At 31.9% G+C, this 19,209-nt stretch overlaps 1 protein-coding gene across 1 annotated transcript in view; it reads right to left on the reverse strand.

The window, feature by feature from the left end:
* Window positions 1-19,209, reverse strand: part of LOC137390201 (phosphatidylinositol phosphatase PTPRQ-like) — a 55,690-nt gene that overhangs the window by 7,416 nt on the left and 29,065 nt on the right. The window contains exons 11-24 of the mRNA XM_068076495.1: window positions 18,104-18,213; window positions 14,867-15,038; window positions 14,484-14,575; window positions 14,112-14,316; window positions 11,862-11,971; window positions 10,867-11,041; window positions 9,843-9,949; window positions 9,358-9,547; window positions 9,076-9,179; window positions 7,736-7,910; window positions 7,528-7,619; window positions 7,163-7,376; window positions 352-475; window positions 14-174 (exon numbers count right to left, since the gene is read on the reverse strand). Of these exons, the coding sequence (XP_067932596.1) occupies window positions 14-174; window positions 352-475; window positions 7,163-7,376; window positions 7,528-7,619; window positions 7,736-7,910; window positions 9,076-9,179; window positions 9,358-9,547; window positions 9,843-9,949; window positions 10,867-11,041; window positions 11,862-11,971; window positions 14,112-14,316; window positions 14,484-14,575; window positions 14,867-15,038; window positions 18,104-18,213 (2,031 nt within the window). The remainder of the gene's footprint in view (window positions 1-13; window positions 175-351; window positions 476-7,162; window positions 7,377-7,527; window positions 7,620-7,735; window positions 7,911-9,075; window positions 9,180-9,357; window positions 9,548-9,842; window positions 9,950-10,866; window positions 11,042-11,861; window positions 11,972-14,111; window positions 14,317-14,483; window positions 14,576-14,866; window positions 15,039-18,103; window positions 18,214-19,209) is intronic.

The following is a 19,209-nucleotide window of genomic DNA, read 5'->3' on the forward strand; positions in this document are numbered from 1 at the left end:
GTTACCAATGAACCTGGAATCTCTGCAGTTATGTAGCAGGTTATACCAAGCTCAGCTGCTGTCTCATAGCCATAGAGACTGTCAGAGTCGCATGTGCTGTTTGTAAATACAGCCGTCCTCTTGTGTCTGCCTCTAGTTGGTTCTCTAATATTTCCGATGATCAGCTGGTAATTGCTGAAATATATTGTTGATATTTTATGCTTGAAAGCAAGATTTATTTTAAGCAGATTATAATTATTTTAAGGGTGAAACAAGCAAGTTTGTTATTAAAACTGTGAATTTGAAAATGTATTGTGTTAATTGGGTAAATAGAAAATGTAAAATAAGAAAACTTGCTAGGGACATACATACCTTTGATTACTGAGTACATTCATCAAATCAATAGGTTTTAGAATGATGGTTGTGTAATAAAAGCCTTTCATAACTTCAGAGAATACTACCACATGATCTGTGCTGGTGATTGAAATATTCTTCACTACAATTATAATGAACCTGAAATACTGATCTTTGTTACAGTCAGCTATTTTATTGCTATTATTGCTTCTAGTTAAAAATATTGGTTGATGTCAAAAGTTCAGTAGGCTTACTAACTTTTTACCAATATGATTGACACTCCGAGACTCACTGGTTTAGAAACAAAACATGAAAATTTGTTTAAAGAACCTACATTGAAACAACTTGCATTAAAAACTAGTAAATACCGGTAGTTGATAAATAAAACATAATAAAGGTAATACTATCATTGGCAGTGTATAATCGACACCACAAAAAAACTAGCTTTTAGTGGCAATAAATTGAATAATTCTTTAGACTACTGATCTGAAAACATTCTAGAGTGCTAATAAACTGCAATCAAAAGACAATAGTAAAGCAAGACCTGAGGGAGTTAAAAATATTTTCTGCTGTTTCAAGAAAATTATCTACAGAGTATAGTTACTCGTAGTCGAACAATATTTATTCATTTTAGTACAACTTACATAAATTTTGCTTACTTGAATCAGTGATCATGCACACGACTTATTAATTCCTCCTCAAAATTTCAGCATTTAGCATACAACATAACGCTTTTTACTTCAAGAAGCTTTTACGATTAACACAAGACGCTAAAGATCCAACAGGTCTTTATGAAATATGTGCTAAAAATTTCCTCGCAGCTGCAGCAAGAAAACTTTAGTTGCTAAGACCATAACTACCCATTTAGTGACACAATCAGTCTAGCAGTAATATTGTTTAAATAATGTATAAAATACTCAGAATGTGCTTATTTAAGCTAGCTTTATTTTTACAAAAATGGACCTTCTTTTGAGCTAGGTATGTACATTATGTGCCATTTACTCAAATCAATTGTTTTGTATATAGTCAAATTATGTCGACAAATGTGTTATAAACCACGGTTGTGCTAAAAGTTTTTTCATCAGATGCTAGTCAAATCAACAGATTAACATTAGACAACTCTTTTTGTGTTCTATTTTTTTATGTTTGTGGTTATATTACCTTTTTAACACAAAAGGTTAATCAAAAACTGACTAAATCAAAATTAAAGGAGCGCCATCTATTAGTAACTCGTTCAATATTACATACTGGTCTAAAACAGTTCATGTTATCTTTTGTTGCTAAAATTTTATTTTGAGCTGCTAATTTAAACCTGAAAGTTTAACAATTTAGTTTAACTTTTCCTCAAAGTTTGAATGCATTCTAAACTTGGCAGTTTTAGCACTGGACCAGACTCTTGCTTAAATCATATAAAATATCACAAATCAAGCCATCATTTTTTAGCATTTTCATTAATGAATTCTGATAGACTCACAAATTTTGTGTTTGCCAGAGAAAGCCTCACACTGTGCAGTCATTTATATGTTTATTGCATAATTAATTGCACCCATACATATATTTGTAAAATACATATCTATATATATTTCTCAAAATTTGTGTGTTCGTGTATTTGTGTATTCAAATGTTGATGTGTTTGTCCAGCTATAGGTATTATTTTAGCATTGCTTTCACACATTACGACGCCTCTGTTAATAAAATTCGGTCTAAGGCGTTATCATGTTTGATATACCGTAACTACATGCTAATAATATTTGCAATGCGCCGACACATTACGATGGCCCTGGTAAGAAATTTTTTTATATATAGTACAATTACTATATATAGGGTCAAAGCCAATTCATCTCCGGCGGACATTTATGGAAAAGCTTCAACGATCTTTCTTCTTTTGGTCAGGCTATTATAGTACACTATTTAATTTTTACATTTGCACCAGTATCAATTGTGTAGTTGTTTTTGTTCTGCTTTGAGTAGCTGAAATAAAATGAGAGAAAAAATAATAAGTACGGTAAAGGTTTTCAAACCTTGTCAAACAGCTGTAACTTCCAAACTTCATGTCATGAGAAAAGTGTTTTGCGCAGGTCAAATAAATTCAAAAAAATAAAACGACTATAAAAGGGTTTAAATGTGAAATAATTAGCAAGTAATAGCTAAATTAAAACTGTTATGCTACGATTACAATGAAATATGGTTTGGTAATGATACAACTACTACGAACTGAGAAAACAAGATAAGAACTATGAATATGTGGAATTAATAATAAAAATTCTTGCCTAGAAGTGTGTGTGTGTATGAAACAAGCTACTGTTCTACTAAAGGCTATCTATCAAAACTTTGAATACACCAAAGCCGGTAGTAAAAATGTCTTTGCGCAGAAAAATGACTTGTATTTAACATATAACAAAATTTGCCATTTTAACTTTCAAACTACATACCCTAAAAATATGTTTTGAGCAGGTCGAATAAATGAAAAAAATAAAACAATTATGAAATGGTATAGATATAATTGTGAAACAATTACCAAGTAATAGCTAAATTAAGTTGATTTGGCCTTGATTACAATAAAAGATCATTTGGTAATGATGCAATAAATACGAACTGAGAAAACAGGATAAAAATGCTGAATTTGTTGAATTATTAACAACAATTCTTGCACAAGAGGGTTTGTATATTAAAAAGGTTACTGTTCCAGCAGAAGCCATTTATCAAAATTTTTCTCATGATAAGCAGTTTGCAAGTTAAAATGACAAATGTTTTTATATGTTCAATACAAATCAATTTCTGCCAAATACTATTTTATTACCCAGACAACGCCGGGTAGCACAGCTATTTAGTAAATAAATCTGTAGTTTTGAGCCCTACATAAATTTTTCATTATTTTTATCAACATTCTGGTGTGGCCGTTTGCTGTGGCTAAAAAAAGCTGAGAGGAACAGAAATAGGGGAAATCAAGGTGACCCACGTCAGAACTAAGCCAAGCCCTGACTCAATTGACAGCCTAGCCATCATTAGAGATTTAGTTGGCTGAAGGTCAGGCACTGTTTTGGCCCTACAACCAACAGGCCTAGTCTGACAGCACCCAAAGAATATAAAAGGTGCTATAATATATAGTATATGCTATTATATAGTATATGATATTATGTATTATATAATATTTTATTACCCGGTACGGTGCTCTGATGTACAAAGAAAAGCAGAGCACAAGAAAGTCTCACACTGTGCAGTTACCTATATGATTTGTGCATAAGTAACTGTTTCTATGTATGTTTTTGTGACATTTATAGTATCATTGCTTTGCACTGAAGTGGTTTGATTCTTAAAGAGCAAGTAAAGGATCTTGGTCAATTGCTTTACAATTTCAGTGCTAAATGACTTTCTTTACGCAGACATAATTGCATTTTACATAAAATTTAATACTTGAAAAAATCACATATGAACTGCTATGACTTTCAAACCATACAGTCTATAAAATCTTGATACTAGATTAGCGGCATAAAATATTACATCAGCCGGTGCCGTAAAAATGATTTTGATCTCTTTTTCAGACATTTTGGCTACTACCATGAGAATGTCTGTGTTGAAAGAGTTCTCAATATTATTACTGCTAAAATAAAAAAATAACCACTCTTGGTAGTACTAATCTTCAACAAAAATTTTCCCAGCCTAATGATCTGCATTTTGTTACACCTCGGTATCTATAATGTGTGTTGTCACGACTGGTCATAGCTAAAAATAAATTGTGATTAGGAATATGTTTTGACAATTAAAGCTACATTCCTTAAGAACTGTATACATATTTTTGCTTGGCCCAATTCATGCAGGTAGTTGTTTGTCTTTTGTTTAAAATCAGATACAACGAGCTAATTCTTAAACTACTCATTAATCAGAACCACACTCTGTGGAACCTACTAAAGCTCCTGGTCCTAAGTAAATGCTTACTATGCGGATCAAGGTACGCAGAGAGTCTATAATCCGTTTGGCAAAAATACTTATGATTGGACAAAAAAGCAGACTTTTTTTCTTGCTATGGACCTAATGAACACATGTTAAAATCCTCTCAACTTCATGTCAAGGTGGTAAATACTGTTTGAAACATTTCAACTGTATAAAAGAGTATACTATGTTTTGCTTATTGGAAAAACCTTGGCCAATAAAACTGTTATCTCAGTAAAGGTTATAACAAAATGAGTCTTGCAAATTATCGGCAAACTTACATTGAAGCTGAGTATATCCTGCGTCATTGGATGTTGGGCTATCACCAGCCATGTTGGATGCATAAACACTGCAAGTAACTTTTGAAGCAGATTCCAATTTGCAGAGTTTTGGAAAGGAACCTCTGGTGATGTTTGATGTGTCTACTGTAAAGTTAGTAGCACTCCAAGGCTGCTGATGGCTGTATTGACAGCTGTACTGTTTAAAAAGTGCCAATATAATCAGTAAGCTCAGTTTTATTGTAAATGAATCAAAGAATCTTACACTAATAAAAAATCTATTTGCTGAATTATTGATATTGTAGTGCAAAATAAAAACAAATAGCACAAAAGGTGTGTTATAACTGTTTTGTAATGTATGATTGGCCATTATGCGTAGGTCAACGTAAAATTGTCCCTAATTGAGGGCTTCAGGATTTTTAACTAGATCTTAATAATAATATGAATCCCTCTTAGAGTGCATTATGACATTACCAATGGCATTCAAACATTACAATTTCTATTAATAGATTAAACTGATTAAAGTTTTTTCTCAACAGGCGCTGTATTTAACTGTTTAGTATTTATCTTGACTACTTTTTAAATGTTGTTGCATCATTAAACACTCTCTAGAATTACTAATAATAACTAAGTTAGACAGTATGGCCTCAGCAATGATTGTTTTAGGTAGGGGAGAAGAAATGACTATGCTGCTACATAAGCCCTGACAACACTAACAGCTGCTAGGACAAAGAGTAGCTGATCCATTTTATCTAGTCACACACTGATACATCACGAAGTGCACTTAGCTTAGAGCTCGTTTTAAGGTTTGTTAGAATTTAACTGAATGTCTTGTATTATGTGTTACAATTTATGAAACGTCTGAAAAGTAAATTGAATTTTAAGCTAATAATAGTGTCTTTTAAATACTGTAAACAGTCATCAAAAATACAATTAGTATTTTCATTTACATTTTTTATCAGTTCTGTGTTTATAATAAACTAATTCCAATAACATTCTTTCAAAATCAATTAATTTTAAAACATAGTCTTAAGGAACCTTTATTGGTAACCAACTTTGAGGCTTTGAACTGTTGCTAAATTTAACAACAAAGTAATCAGTATATCTTTTCACAAATTATTAGAGCAATAAATCTTTTGTATAGATATTAAGTATTTTTTAGGCCTGGTCCAGACGTTAAATTAGGAAAGATTTATGATTTAGACGTTAAATTGGTCTAGCAGTGTTTTGGTAACACAAAAAATGAACGCATTTATTAAATTATGTGTTTAATTATTTATATTAGAGAAAAGTTCGGTAATGACTAAAGATCTCACAACCATTTGAATGTGACTTATAAAAAATGCTGTAAAAACCTAATGATTAAAATTGCTTAGCAATTACCTAAAGTCTGCGCGTATAACATTACGCCTAGATTCGACGTCTTCCTGTGCATGGTGCACTGAAATTATTATTTCAAAACCAGTCAGTACAAAACGCTGTAACACTCTATTAGTTTTATAGTCAGTACTTACAGTGTAATTCAGAATAAGTCCATTTGGTAAGTTTGGGAATCCAATGATTAGTTCAACACAGGACGAAGAAAAATCCAGAGCAAGAGAAGGAGAATCAGTTGGTGCTAAAATTGCAGTTTAAATAAAATTAACATGCCTCAACCCTTTGAAACCAAATAACTTTGTGAATGAATCAAAAGAAAACATCACTAAATGTGTGAACACGGTTAGGACATAAATTAACAAATGAAAGAACTGATAGCTTTAGAATTGATAGGAATTAAAAGGCTACAGGGCAGAATAATTAGCCATGTTAGCCTATGATCTTGTGCGAAAGAGGTTACTTTAAAAATGAGAGTGTATTAGACCTTTGGTTGCTATGGCAAACTTTGTGGGCATTGGCTGAACTATCCGATACCATGTAAAGTGGATTTAATATTATGAGCTTGTAAGGAATTTTTTACCTTAATATTACTCTGAATTGATTAATAATACATGTATCTTTGAATGTTTGTTGTTTATTTGTTATTTTACACATTAAAATTAATAAATTAATAATTGGATATAAGCAAAGCTTTGCCTATTTTCTTCATTTACACTTTCAATGTCATTTTGTATTTATTTTTATTAAAGCTAATTTCTTATAACTATTTTCTCTAAGTTTCATGTAATACATTTTTGTATGTATGCGTGTTGCTGCATGTTATATGGATATAATATATTACCATGCAGAAATTCCTTTTAACAACAGACAATTGTTGAGTGCTAGTGGTCCTAGTGTTTGGTATCGTTATTAAGATGCAAAATGTCAAGTCTACCAATATCATTGTTAATCCTTGTTGCATGTTTTATGAAGATTTTCCATCAGTTTTTTTTAAAGTGCCTGAAAACTAAGTACATTATATATAAATAATCTACTTTTCAATTTTATTTGAGTTGTTGAACCATTCCAAATAAGTTAAAACTCAACACAATTAAAAAACTTACAAAGAAATGTATGTGTGCATCAAAAAGATCATCAAATATTTTACATTTTTTGGCACAAGTAGACTAGTTCGAAGAATGGTTCAATTTTAGCATACTGACTACTTGCCAACTACGTTCTGTTGATTTGCTAAACACACTCACCAGTTTCTTGAGTAATTAATGTGTAGAAGGAGTGACTCATCAAACCCTTATTATTAGTGGTTGTTATCTGAACTGTATAGTTAGTAAATGGGTAAAGACCCTCTACGCTGAGTGCTCGTTCGTCTGCTTCAGTTGTTTTGACTTTAAGAACTTCATCTTGATATGAGAGAGATACACTGTAGTTGACTATACTCCTGCAGTTTGCTGTGACAGCCTAAAACATACAAGCTATCAAAAACTAGAAAATAGAATTAGTAAATACTAATCCTAATGCTAGTTTTGAATTGAAAATGCAAGAAACAAACAAAACATCTTTTTATGCACTACCAACTTTCCATCATGCGCATCTGCAAGCTTCTACGCACCATCCAAGTGATGTTAACATTAACAAGTTCTCTCTGCATTTCCTCACTGTGAACTACAGTCTCGTCCACAAATACAACAGCTTCTCCAGGGTCTACAGAAAAAAGTGGATAATACTGAGAGCCATTTCTGAGCTAAAAACTTTTGAAACCAACGACATTGATAAATCAATCTTGTCCAAAATTATAATCCATCCTGAGTTACATGTACCTCCGCAGGACACTGTAGTCGCATTCATAGATGCTGGTCCATAACCAATAGCTGTAGAAGCTCTTACTTCACAAGTTACTAAATCTCCTGACTGATAATTACATAGAACAAGATCTCTTCTTTCTCTTGTTGTTGTGTAAATTGAATCAGGAGATTGAGGAGCTCTGCATCTGTACTGAAAACCACAAAAAAGCTCAAATGCCGTGAAATAAAAAATCTGAGTGAGAGTTTATCTCATATCATTGTGAGAGAAGCGAGCTTAACAAAATGCAACTAAAACTTGTACTTAGCTGAAACTCTACAAATGCTTACTTAGTTTATTAATATCTAGAATTTACCAGAGGTTGCACATGTCCTTTTAAACAGATGTATACAAGATTAAACAGCAAACATAAACAATTGTGTGTTGCAAAGTTTTTGGTAAAATTAAACCATGCTAAATAAACTACCACCAATACTTATGCAAAAGCCCAAAATAATTTTTTTCATAATTGTGCAACTTATATTGAATATTAATAAATTCATCGTCTTGATTTGGCTCAAAGATCTCCAGCAGAGTAGCACAATATTGGAAATACAAGAATTAAAAATTGGCAATGAGTGAAACCATTATGACTGCTCTAACTTGCCTGAGTTGGACTATAAATGTTTTCACTCTCTAACAAATGATAAAAAAAAACTAAAATTTACTATACAAAACAAGCAGACGTGAGTACATACACCAACATAAATTGTGAATTGTTTACAGAATCCAAGAAGGCAAATTTTCAACTTTGACATCACTAAATGACACCAGAATAATTATGGAGTATATCCAAAGACAATTTCATTAGCATCAGGAGTTATACTGAGCATCTGCAAACTGAGAGCAATTTCTGGCCTAATAAACCTCTTATTTTCAACATCCTTTAAATTTCTAAAAATTTAACCCACATCTAGTGGGACTCAGAGAACCACTTTATATCTCTTTCAATTTTTTGAGCTCATGTCTCACAAAAATACTTTGCGTACAAGTTGAAAGAATTGAAGAAATAAAGTAGGTGGCAAATTATCATTTTTGTACTAGAACACTAAAGTACACTTAAATAATATAGCCTGCAAAATATGTATAGTTTCATGAGAAGCAGCAATAACAGTTCTAGCATGCATTTAGTGTTTGTATAAAATACATCAACTCAGTGTAACTATCTGCCACTGGTGTAACAAATCCGACAGGCAGCCCTATAACAATGACCATGTTACAGCGTAAGCTAGCATTTCTTAAACACTTTTATAACTTGACTTTTTCTGCAACCATATCAACACTATGCAATACAGTGCAATCCACAATTGCTAGTTACCTGGTATTCAGTAATAATTCCATTTGGTGGCTGAGGTTCAGTCCATGACAAGCTGATGCAGCTCAGGTTAAATGGCTCCATCAGAACTCTAACGGGTCCTGGTTCTGAACAAAATAACTCTGGCAAGATATATCTGCACATAAACTCTTTGAGCATTAATGGTACAAAAAACTTGATAAAAGACATGGTAAGTATAAGTCTATCTGAATGAGTCATAATCCTGAGTTGACTATACAAATTATCTGGATTAATTACTAAAGAATTGTTTCATAAGAAACCCACCAAGTTCTCCAGTGGTTACAACAACAGATCGAGTAATAATGAATCCTTCATCATTTCCAGCACTATACACAATAGTATAGTTGGTAACAGCATTCAAGTCAGCTAGGGGCTGGTTGTCTAATGTGTAGTCAACGGATCCATTTAGTTTATATTGTCTGAGTGTGATTTCCCTGCAGTTAGCCAGGATATCCTGTAAGAGGGAGGTATGCAAAATGTGGTAGCATTAAATACATAGTACATTTACATGTATTTTATTACTAGTGCTTTATTTTGAAAGTTTGTATAGTAATAAAGCCAAATACGCTCATAGAATTTTTGGTTGAAGTAGCAAAACCTCATCATTCATATGAGATTTAAAAAGACAAGCAAGCAAAATGACACAAAACTTAAAATAAAACGCTTCAAACAATGTGTGGATGTCCAACGTGTTGCATTTATGGACAAATCACTAAGTTCAAGCACATTGTTTTACTATATCTGATCACCTTTTTGGGGATGTGCATTATAATTCTTCTCCTGTGATATTCAGACTCTTTTGGCTTGTAACTTGTCTCAGTGATGTACTTCAATAAATTTGGAGGTAGTGTAGGAACTGTGTGATATAACAGAGTACATGTAAGTTAAATTAAGTTCAACAAAAGTTTAGCCACTCAGTAACCCAGTTATGCTTGTAGAAGAAAAATGCCTCTTTTCATTTTTAAATTAAAATATGTTAGATATAAATAATAAAATGAGTTTGTCAGAATTTGAGTTAAAAAACTGTAAGCTGTGCTGATGACCAAGTATAGGTGAGGATAGGCTTAGAGATATAACACAAAGACGCTAAACTTTTTTAGTGATACAATGAGGAGTCACAACCCTAATTCTGATAACTGATTAGTCATTTTACGTCTAACTCATTTATTCTTCTGGTTGCATGTTTGATAAATAAAAACTTAGCCCTAAAAGCAAACAAAAGTACAGAATATGATAAAGAATGACCACATTCTATATCCAATGAAAACCACAAAATAGTAGTATATCTTAACCCCTTTTGTTGAATGTGCTATTGTATTTGTTATGATCGAATAAAATGGAAGCAACTGCGTTAAATTTTTACATATTCACCAGTCTATTTTAACTAGTAAAAACTTTGAGCAACAGAGTGAAACTATGAGGTGCGATTAATTCACGGTTTTGCTGAGAAAATGTCTAAAATCTAGCTGAAATCTTTAATCTGGTAATCAAATGTTTGAATATGTCAACATTTTTGCTTCTTTGTTGTACCTAAACATTTTATATTGTATATAAATATATATATATATATTAATGTATTTTTAGGTGACTGCTGAGAAGCAAGTTATTAAGTCAAATTTTCACTTTTAAAAAATATGAAGCTAATAAATTTTAAATTACTAAAGTAAGCTACTTATTCCTTGTACATGTGTGTTGGTTCATTGTACATGTATCCTTCATTTAAACTATCAGTAAGGTTTTAAAAACATGGTAAACACTACTCAAGTAACTCACCATCACAGTCAGTAGTGACTGAAGGAGCAGTAGCTGAGTTACTATTTCCAGCACTGTTTACTGCTCTTAATTTACATTTTACTACTTGATAAGGAGAGAATTTACAGAGTTGATACTCTCTCTTATCTGCAGAGTTTTCTATGTCTGTCCATGAATCCTCATCATTACACTTGTACTGAAAAATGATAAAGAAGAGCAAATTCAAAAAACCTGCCATGGGAATTTTCACAATGTGTCAGCATTACTTAAAATCAATATAGTTGGAGTAACATTTGCTCTGCTAAATATGAACGCGTTTCCTAATTGATTCTTAACATGGCTGAATTACTTTTATTGTGATTATGGAGAACTGAAATAACTAGCAGAATATAGCAGAGCTGGCTTGTATTGATTAGATAATAAAGACTAAGATCTAGAGAAATATGTTTAATATCAAAAATATTTAGCATTTGAGAGGATTTAAGATGAGCCTTGGTTCAGTCCTGCAGTTATTCATATGCTTAAAGCTATCAGTAAAACATCATCCTCTACACTGTGCCCTAGGCACAGCAATTTACAAATTATGACTAACCTTGATTGCAATTGTAAGTGTAAGACATGCAATACATGCATTTGGTTACCATTGCTTAAAAACACTGAACTGCTTGCAAACAAATATCTCAAGCCATCACTTTGCTACTTTATTTGGCATACATACGCATGTCACAAGTCAACAAGTTATACCTGTCTAAGATATTTCACCTCTATGCACACTCCTTGTTTATTTAGATGCTGCCATACATTCAATTCTCCAAAAAATTGAGTTGGAATACAAGCATAGCATATCTAGTTTATTGCATGCCTCTTTTAAGTGTGGAAACTACAAAAACCCATGTCAAACACACCTAGCTCATGTTTTAATATCTCTAAAACTGCAGAAGTAATAAAATGTTTGTTCACTTGAGCTATAATCTGATCTTCATTGCCTAATAGAAATGTTGCCCACTTGGTCTAACCTGGTAGCCCGTGATTGGTCCATTAGGCCAACGAGGAGGTTGCCAAGAGAGAGTTATACATGTTGAGTTGTTGACCATGCCACTAACTGATGTTGGGTGCAACTGAGGACCTGCAACAGAATGCATGCAACATTCCAGCTTACTGAATCAACCATACATGCTTTCTGAAAACCGACTATTGATATAAATATTTTAGCACACATTTTTATTCTTTTTCACCAGGTTTAATTACTAATTTTTGCTGGATAGTGATACAAAAAATATATGCATAAAAATATCTGGATTTTACGTACTGGCATATGAGAGGTCACCTGCTGTGCTAACAAGATCCATGCTTGTTTAAATCAATTTATTTAAGACTTTGACCATTAATAATTAGTCGACTTCTCCTGAATCCTCCATTTTGCTATTATATAAAGAACATAAAAAATGTGATGAAAAGTGGCTGCCTACACTACCAAAAAAATGCTGCTGCTTACAGCACCTTTTTAACTAACTAAAATTATGTCAAATCAACAAGAATATCTTATTTAGCATTGCTTTTTAGAAGAAAAAAAGTAAAGTCAACTAATGGAAAACCTTTTTAAGATATTTTAAGTATACCGAAAATTTAAAAAGCTATCATCATCAAAGTAGGTGGCAAAAGAATTGATGCAGCTTCATCATAAATCGCAACATAAAAGTTAAAACTAAACTAATTGGAGTTGATAAAAATGGCGATTATGAAAAAATAATTAGTCCTTTTTAAGAAGGTTTGATCAAGTGCATGCAAAAAAGTTTATGAACAAAAAAATTAAAATATGCCTAATGTTGTTAAACCTGAAAGACCTTTTATAACATTTTGCATAAAAAACACCTCATTTAACAATTCACCTCAATTTAACAAACTACATGCAAGAAAATTAATAAACTAAAAAAGATGAAAAATAAAAAATATGCCTAACGTTGTTAGACATGTGTGATCTTTTAAAGCATTTTGAATGAAAAGCACCTCAAAAAGTATATCATAAAAATTATTCTTGCTTTACTTGTGCCACACAGAAATTTTTTATAATTGTTCAAATTAGTGGAAGCCATACAGAACCCTAAATGAGAAGGTATTAAACCTTATTAGCATTTTAGCTAATTGAGCATTAGTGTAAATAGTATAATAAAAAAATTAACTTTACTGTATACTTTGTAATGTCTACCAGTCTATCTGATTTAATGCCCAGAAAAAGACCAAACTGAGAAAATGAATTGCGGTTAGATTTACTGACAAGCATTAATTATATTTACTTGTACACATTTTTAGGCAAATTAATTTTATATAGCGAAAAATTTCTAAAAACTAAATTGAAAAGAGTTAAAAAAAATTCTACAATATTAAAATGGTAACACATTGCCTAATCACTACTCTAGTAATTGTCAAAACAATTTTATGTACAAATAGCACACTGGTCTTTACTAGTTATTGAATAACTAGTTAAATATTGCTGCCAGTTAGCTCTCACTGCAGCAATGGCAAACAGACCAAGATGTGATGTCACTGAAGCACTCTTTATTTCAAGAACAAAAGCAATTTCAATTCTCTTCTGAATACCAGTTCACCGTCTTGATGGCTATCGCTGAAGTTGCGTGCTCTCAAATAGATTTTAAATCAACTGCAATCTTTCAAACTGCTGGAGAAAAAAATTTAAACAACTAATATATTGAAATTATTAAATGAATTTTTGAGTTCTCACTTTTTAGCATTGTTTTACAAAAAATACTCTATCACAGCTAAAAATTCCACCAAATTGAAATTAATTTTTGTTAAGCAGCAATTATTATTAATTATTTTTATTACAGCCAAAGAGGCTGACAAATTATATAGTAACCTTTGAATGATTGAGCTTTTTGAGTTCAAAAGACAGACCAGTTTGAGATTTAATGTAATTGATGTATTCGCAAAAATGTAAACTTTAGTAATTTTACTAAATGCTTAATTTGGTGTCATTTGACACTCATAATAACTAGATTTTTACATGTATTAGAAGGAGTTGATTTAAGATTATTGGTCTAGTTAAAGCATAGCGTTTGCGCTATGAATTAAAATAAAAAGTGTTGATTGAAAAAAAATAAAAAATTCTCGATTGAAATTGCTCATCTTATTACTTGTAGTGTACAAAAACTAGTAATGTTATTATATTGTGTACACGGCTATTTGGTTACATCCAATCTGGTTATTATATCAACTCAAGTAACATAAGAGTAACACAAGTAACTCACGTATTTCAAGAGTAGTAATCGAAATGACAGCAGCTGCTGACTCCAAATTATCATTATTCACAGCTGTTACATGAAACTCTACTACCGTGTCACCATCAGCATAAACATTCCTGCTGGCAACTGTTCTGGCTGTAATATTAGAATCTGAAGCTGGATATCTGGTATTGTAGAATGATATACTTTCACAGTTCTCTTTCAGTGGTTTCTACAAAGTTTAAATTATATTTTCTTATGGTCTTCATATTAAACAAGTTTAATGACATTTTGATATCAGTGTTTCTCAGTAGAGTAGGACAAGTATGCATGACATGGCCTCTGTATAATAGCAGTAGTTCTATTTACCAAACAAATATGTAGTAGTAAAGAGTTCACCTGCCAGTTCACAGTATACATAAGTCTCTCTCTACCAGCTTGTTGAGTGGTAATAGGATCTCTAAAGGAAACGCTGCGAGGGGCTAATGAAGCTGAAATAAACACATTAGCAGTTCGGTAGTTAGCAATGATGAATATTTTGTGCAAAAAAGAGAGCTAAAACTTGAGTGAAATTGATAACTCGTTAAAAAACTGTGCAAAAATTTAGTGCACATATCTGTTTTTGTGAAAATGAGAATATTGTAATGTCTGGTTTAGTTGCTTCTTCCTTCACATCTAATTAAAAGCAGTTGTAAAATAAAAGAAACTATTCAAAATGAAGCTCTACACTGGCTAATATATGCCTTGTTAAATGAGAAAAAACTATTAAACATTCAGTTTACCTGCACATAGAGTCCTTATCTCAACTGTAGTTGATGTATTACTATTCCCTTCATTATTCATAGCTCTAATCTGACACTGGACTTTCTCATAGGGTGTGTATTGACAGATCTGTATACTTCTCACATCTCCAATGCTTGTCCAAGGTGTAACACTCTTTATGCTTTGTTTATACTAGCAGTAAAAAGGGGATACAAATGCTTTTTACTTACAAAGATGGATTTGGGATAAAATCATCAAAAGAAATCATTAGTATCAAAAATGATAGATTGCAATATTAATCTGAAGCGAGCTAGTATTTCTTGTGAAAAAAATGATAATACATGCAAAGATTCAAAAAAGTTGTGTGAATCACCAAATATTTTTTTCAAAGCCCAACGTGGACCCAACAAATCGAATTAAAATAAGACTCATGAAAAAAGCAAAACTTACATGTTTGTCACACATGATAATGTACTCACATTCTGTTTTCAATGGCTTCAAATATATAACAAGAGGAACCCTAAACAATCCCTAAAAAGCAGCTGGTGTACTAAAATGAATGGCAGAGTTAAGATCCACTAAATTTCTGCAGTATACTAATTACACACTGAATACATGTATGTAAGAAAGTGAAGTGAAACTAACTAACTTCAAGTACTTCTAGTGAGCTAAAAACTAAATGAGTGCACAAGCATTTGAAAGCCTTAGAAGACAGGTGTTGTTCAACGCAACATTTACATCTAAATATGTCTGAATAGCAAAATGTTCTCTTCTCTGTATACTGTGTGTAAAAATGATTAACTAAGAATCTACTGAGTGTAGTCATTACTGTTCTCAGAGACTATAGACTTCTTTTGAATTTTGAGCTGAAAAATCAATGCCTGAAAAAAGAATCTCTTTAAAGCATGGTTATTTTAGACCATAAAAGTGTAAATATAACATACAATGCTCGCTATGCAATTTTAATTCAATATAGGGTTGGCATCATATAACGAAATTGTGGTATAGAAGGGTATAGAAACCCATACTAATTATACAACACAAACATCCCCTAGAAAAATTCATCAAAATTTTATATACATGCAAGTACTACACATGTTAAAATTAGGAACGGAATAGTATGTTAACTTCAGTAACTATAGTTACCTACAGTAATTTTTGTGTGCTTAGCCATGATGATTTGCAATAAAATGTTATACTATGATATGCTAGGTGCAAGCATACTGTAGAGTTTTTACCTTCAAGGCAGACAAATAATATCAACTTTTAGTTTAACGTAAATAAATTTAGTTAACTAAACGCACACTTAAAACTAAGTTTCACTAGATACACAGTATGTAATGTAACTATTTTACTGGACATCAAATTTTCCATCACTAAAATCTTGTCCCTTATCGGTTTTTGGCTTTATTTCACTACAACTTTTAGTCGACCTCATTAAAACCTCTTTTAACCTAATATGACGAGGAACTTTGAATGATACTGCTCTCGTAATAACATGGAGTTTTGCTAGCAGATTAAAGGAATTTTGCTAATCTCTGACCCTCTTTTCAAATGAACCCAACTCCAAGTTTGCTATGGATTTTATGGAAAAGATATTACATACCACTTTTCACACAAAAATGTCGCACGGAGAACAATCGGTCATCATATCTCTTTTAGGCATTGTGATGTTTCTGACAAAAACATATACTTATTATTTCAGCGTAATAAACACATTAACAGCCAGATTTAACTTTCCAGCAAAATTTCCGTTAAACTTGTATAGTGAGATAGGATTCATATGCGAAAGTCAAAAAGCTTTGTAAAGCAAAAATTGTAGTATGACAGGAAAACCGAAACTCGAAAGCGCACTGTACACAGATCCAACTGGAATTTTAGCTTTGTGTTAAAATTTTAAGTCATGTGAGCTTTAGTATTTTTTGCTTCTCCTATGAAACTAGAAAAAAAACCTTCGCTTAAATCATATATGTGTGTAAACTACTAAACTAACGATTTAGTCTAAAGAATTAATTAAAAACGTAGGAGAATCTCATTGTTGTGTTTTATAAACATTATCAAAGTAACCTAATACAGTAACCTAAATAACTTATTTTGGCAGCTCCAAAAACTAGTTTCAACTGCTAGCTCATAAGTTTCTAACCTGTAAAACCACAATATAATGATAACTTAAGTTTTTAAAGTATCAGAAAGTCTCCAGGCTAAAACTTACATTCCAAAAACAAAATTGAATATCAAAGTGCAGTATTAGGCACCCATGCAATTTAAAGCAGGTAAATTTAATATCAGACAACAAAATCATAAATAGGAGGCCAAATCTGAAGTCTATTTGAGATGGTATCGATCAAGAGTTGTAAAGTTTGAGCTAACAAAGTGATCAATGTATTGAATAACTTGCGTCAGATATGAATATTTTAAAAGAGTTTTTTTAGTTGACATTTATCCTAATGAGTTAGTGGATCAGCTTCTACAGGCCTGTTTTACTGAAGGAGTAATCATGTGGGCACCTGATGGGTCATGACGGTAACTTAATACTATGTCTTTGAATGCTTGATTTTACACTCTTTTGTTTATAAAGAAGTGAAAGTGGCGATTCAATATCATATGGTAAAGTGGTTATAGAACTGGCAACTGATCTTTAACCAACAGTAGATTTTTCATAAAGCAATCTAAAACCATTTTGGCTGCTTGTTCCTGACCGGTAATTCAGGCTAATAAGAACATAGTATACCATTACAGTCATGCAGCAATTTGGGTATCTCCTCAACGCTCTAAATAGTAATATTTTGAGGAACACGTTGCTTGACTTTTAAGGTATTGCTGGTTGCACATCTACATTCAAATTTTAATCTAATCTTTTGATACACTCTCATAACAGTTTGTTCCAACATGGAATTGGGTAAATAATGAAATATAGCTTAGATTTATGTTGCTGAGTCAGAGGAGTCTATAAGATTAGTCATTTGTGTTTTAAGAGTTTGATTGACAGTCAGCTAATATAAAGCCAAACTGTGTGCAGAATAGCCTTGTTCTAAATTTGAGTTTTTAACTCAAAATCTTTCTTTTCTATATTTTGAAATATGAGTCACTATTTATGAAGTCAGCATTTATCACATCGCTAACATCTGTAACTTATGTTGCGTAGAAAAACTGATACAGCAAAAGTGGCTTTAGAGCAACTGAAAAAAGGTTTATTAACAACATGATAGATGAACAGTATTCACTATCTATGGCAGTTTTGTATAAACCAAATATACCTGATAGCCTGAGATTACTCCATTTGGCCACTGCGGTGGCTTCCAGCTGATTGTAACACAAGATGAGTTGTCTGCTTGAATAGACACATTAGTTGGAGTTATTTGTGGTCCTGTAAATGAAGTCATTATTAGAATGTATAGTTTACAGTGAATCCCAGTTTAAGAGTATCTAATATCTTATAGTTACTAGTATTGTGCATGAGACAGCAGTGTGCCTAAAACTATGTTCTATAACAGTTTGATGCACTATAGCAATTCAAAAAATTCTAATACAGTATACTTTTAACTTAAATATTTTTGTACCTAAATTGACATATTTTTGAATAAAAATCTAGTCATTCCAGAGTGGAGTTTTTTTATAATGTAACAGATGCAGTAAATATACACTACTGCAAAATGAAAAAAACACTGGATAATTTTTTGCATCAACAGCTAAAACATTCATTCAAATATATAGTTGAAGATTGTTTAATTACGTTACATAAATCATTACAAAAGTCAAAATAGAAGCAAAATATGTGTCAGTAGTTGTAAAAATAAAAATTAGATACAGATAGTCATGGATTACTAATGAATCAAATTACACGGATAAAAATAAGAGTGACATTAGTGAAACATTTTAACAGTATTTGAGCTCTAAATGAATTTACTTATTATCCCCATTTAAAAAATGTTCAGGAAGTAGTCCTAAACTGGTTTAATCAGTAGGTTTTTGCTGCCACTGACAGTGTAGATAGCTGCCTAAATAGACAGGTTTCACCAGCCTGCTGTTTACAGAAAAATTACAGGAATCTGGTGAGTCAGCCATTACTCTGCCAGTTTAAAACTGAAGTAGTATCAAGTTCTGTATAAACAGAGAACTAAAATTAGGTTTAGAGACAAAGAGTTTTTTCGACCTTAAAAATATAATCACGACAGTTTTGCTATGATGTGATGGAGTAGAGACAAGTTGTTTTAGCATCCAGTATATGAGTGGCACATTTTTATCATAATATACAAAATACAGGCTGTGCAAGAGCTGTAATAAGTATAGTCAGACATGTAGTTTAGTGAATACTTTTTCAGCTCTGCTTTGACTTGCTAAATCAAATTGAAAACATATTATT

Source organism: Watersipora subatra, chromosome 1, assembly GCF_963576615.1.
Source record: "Watersipora subatra chromosome 1, tzWatSuba1.1, whole genome shotgun sequence".
Lineage (NCBI taxonomy): Eukaryota > Metazoa > Bryozoa > Gymnolaemata > Cheilostomatida > Watersiporidae > Watersipora > Watersipora subatra.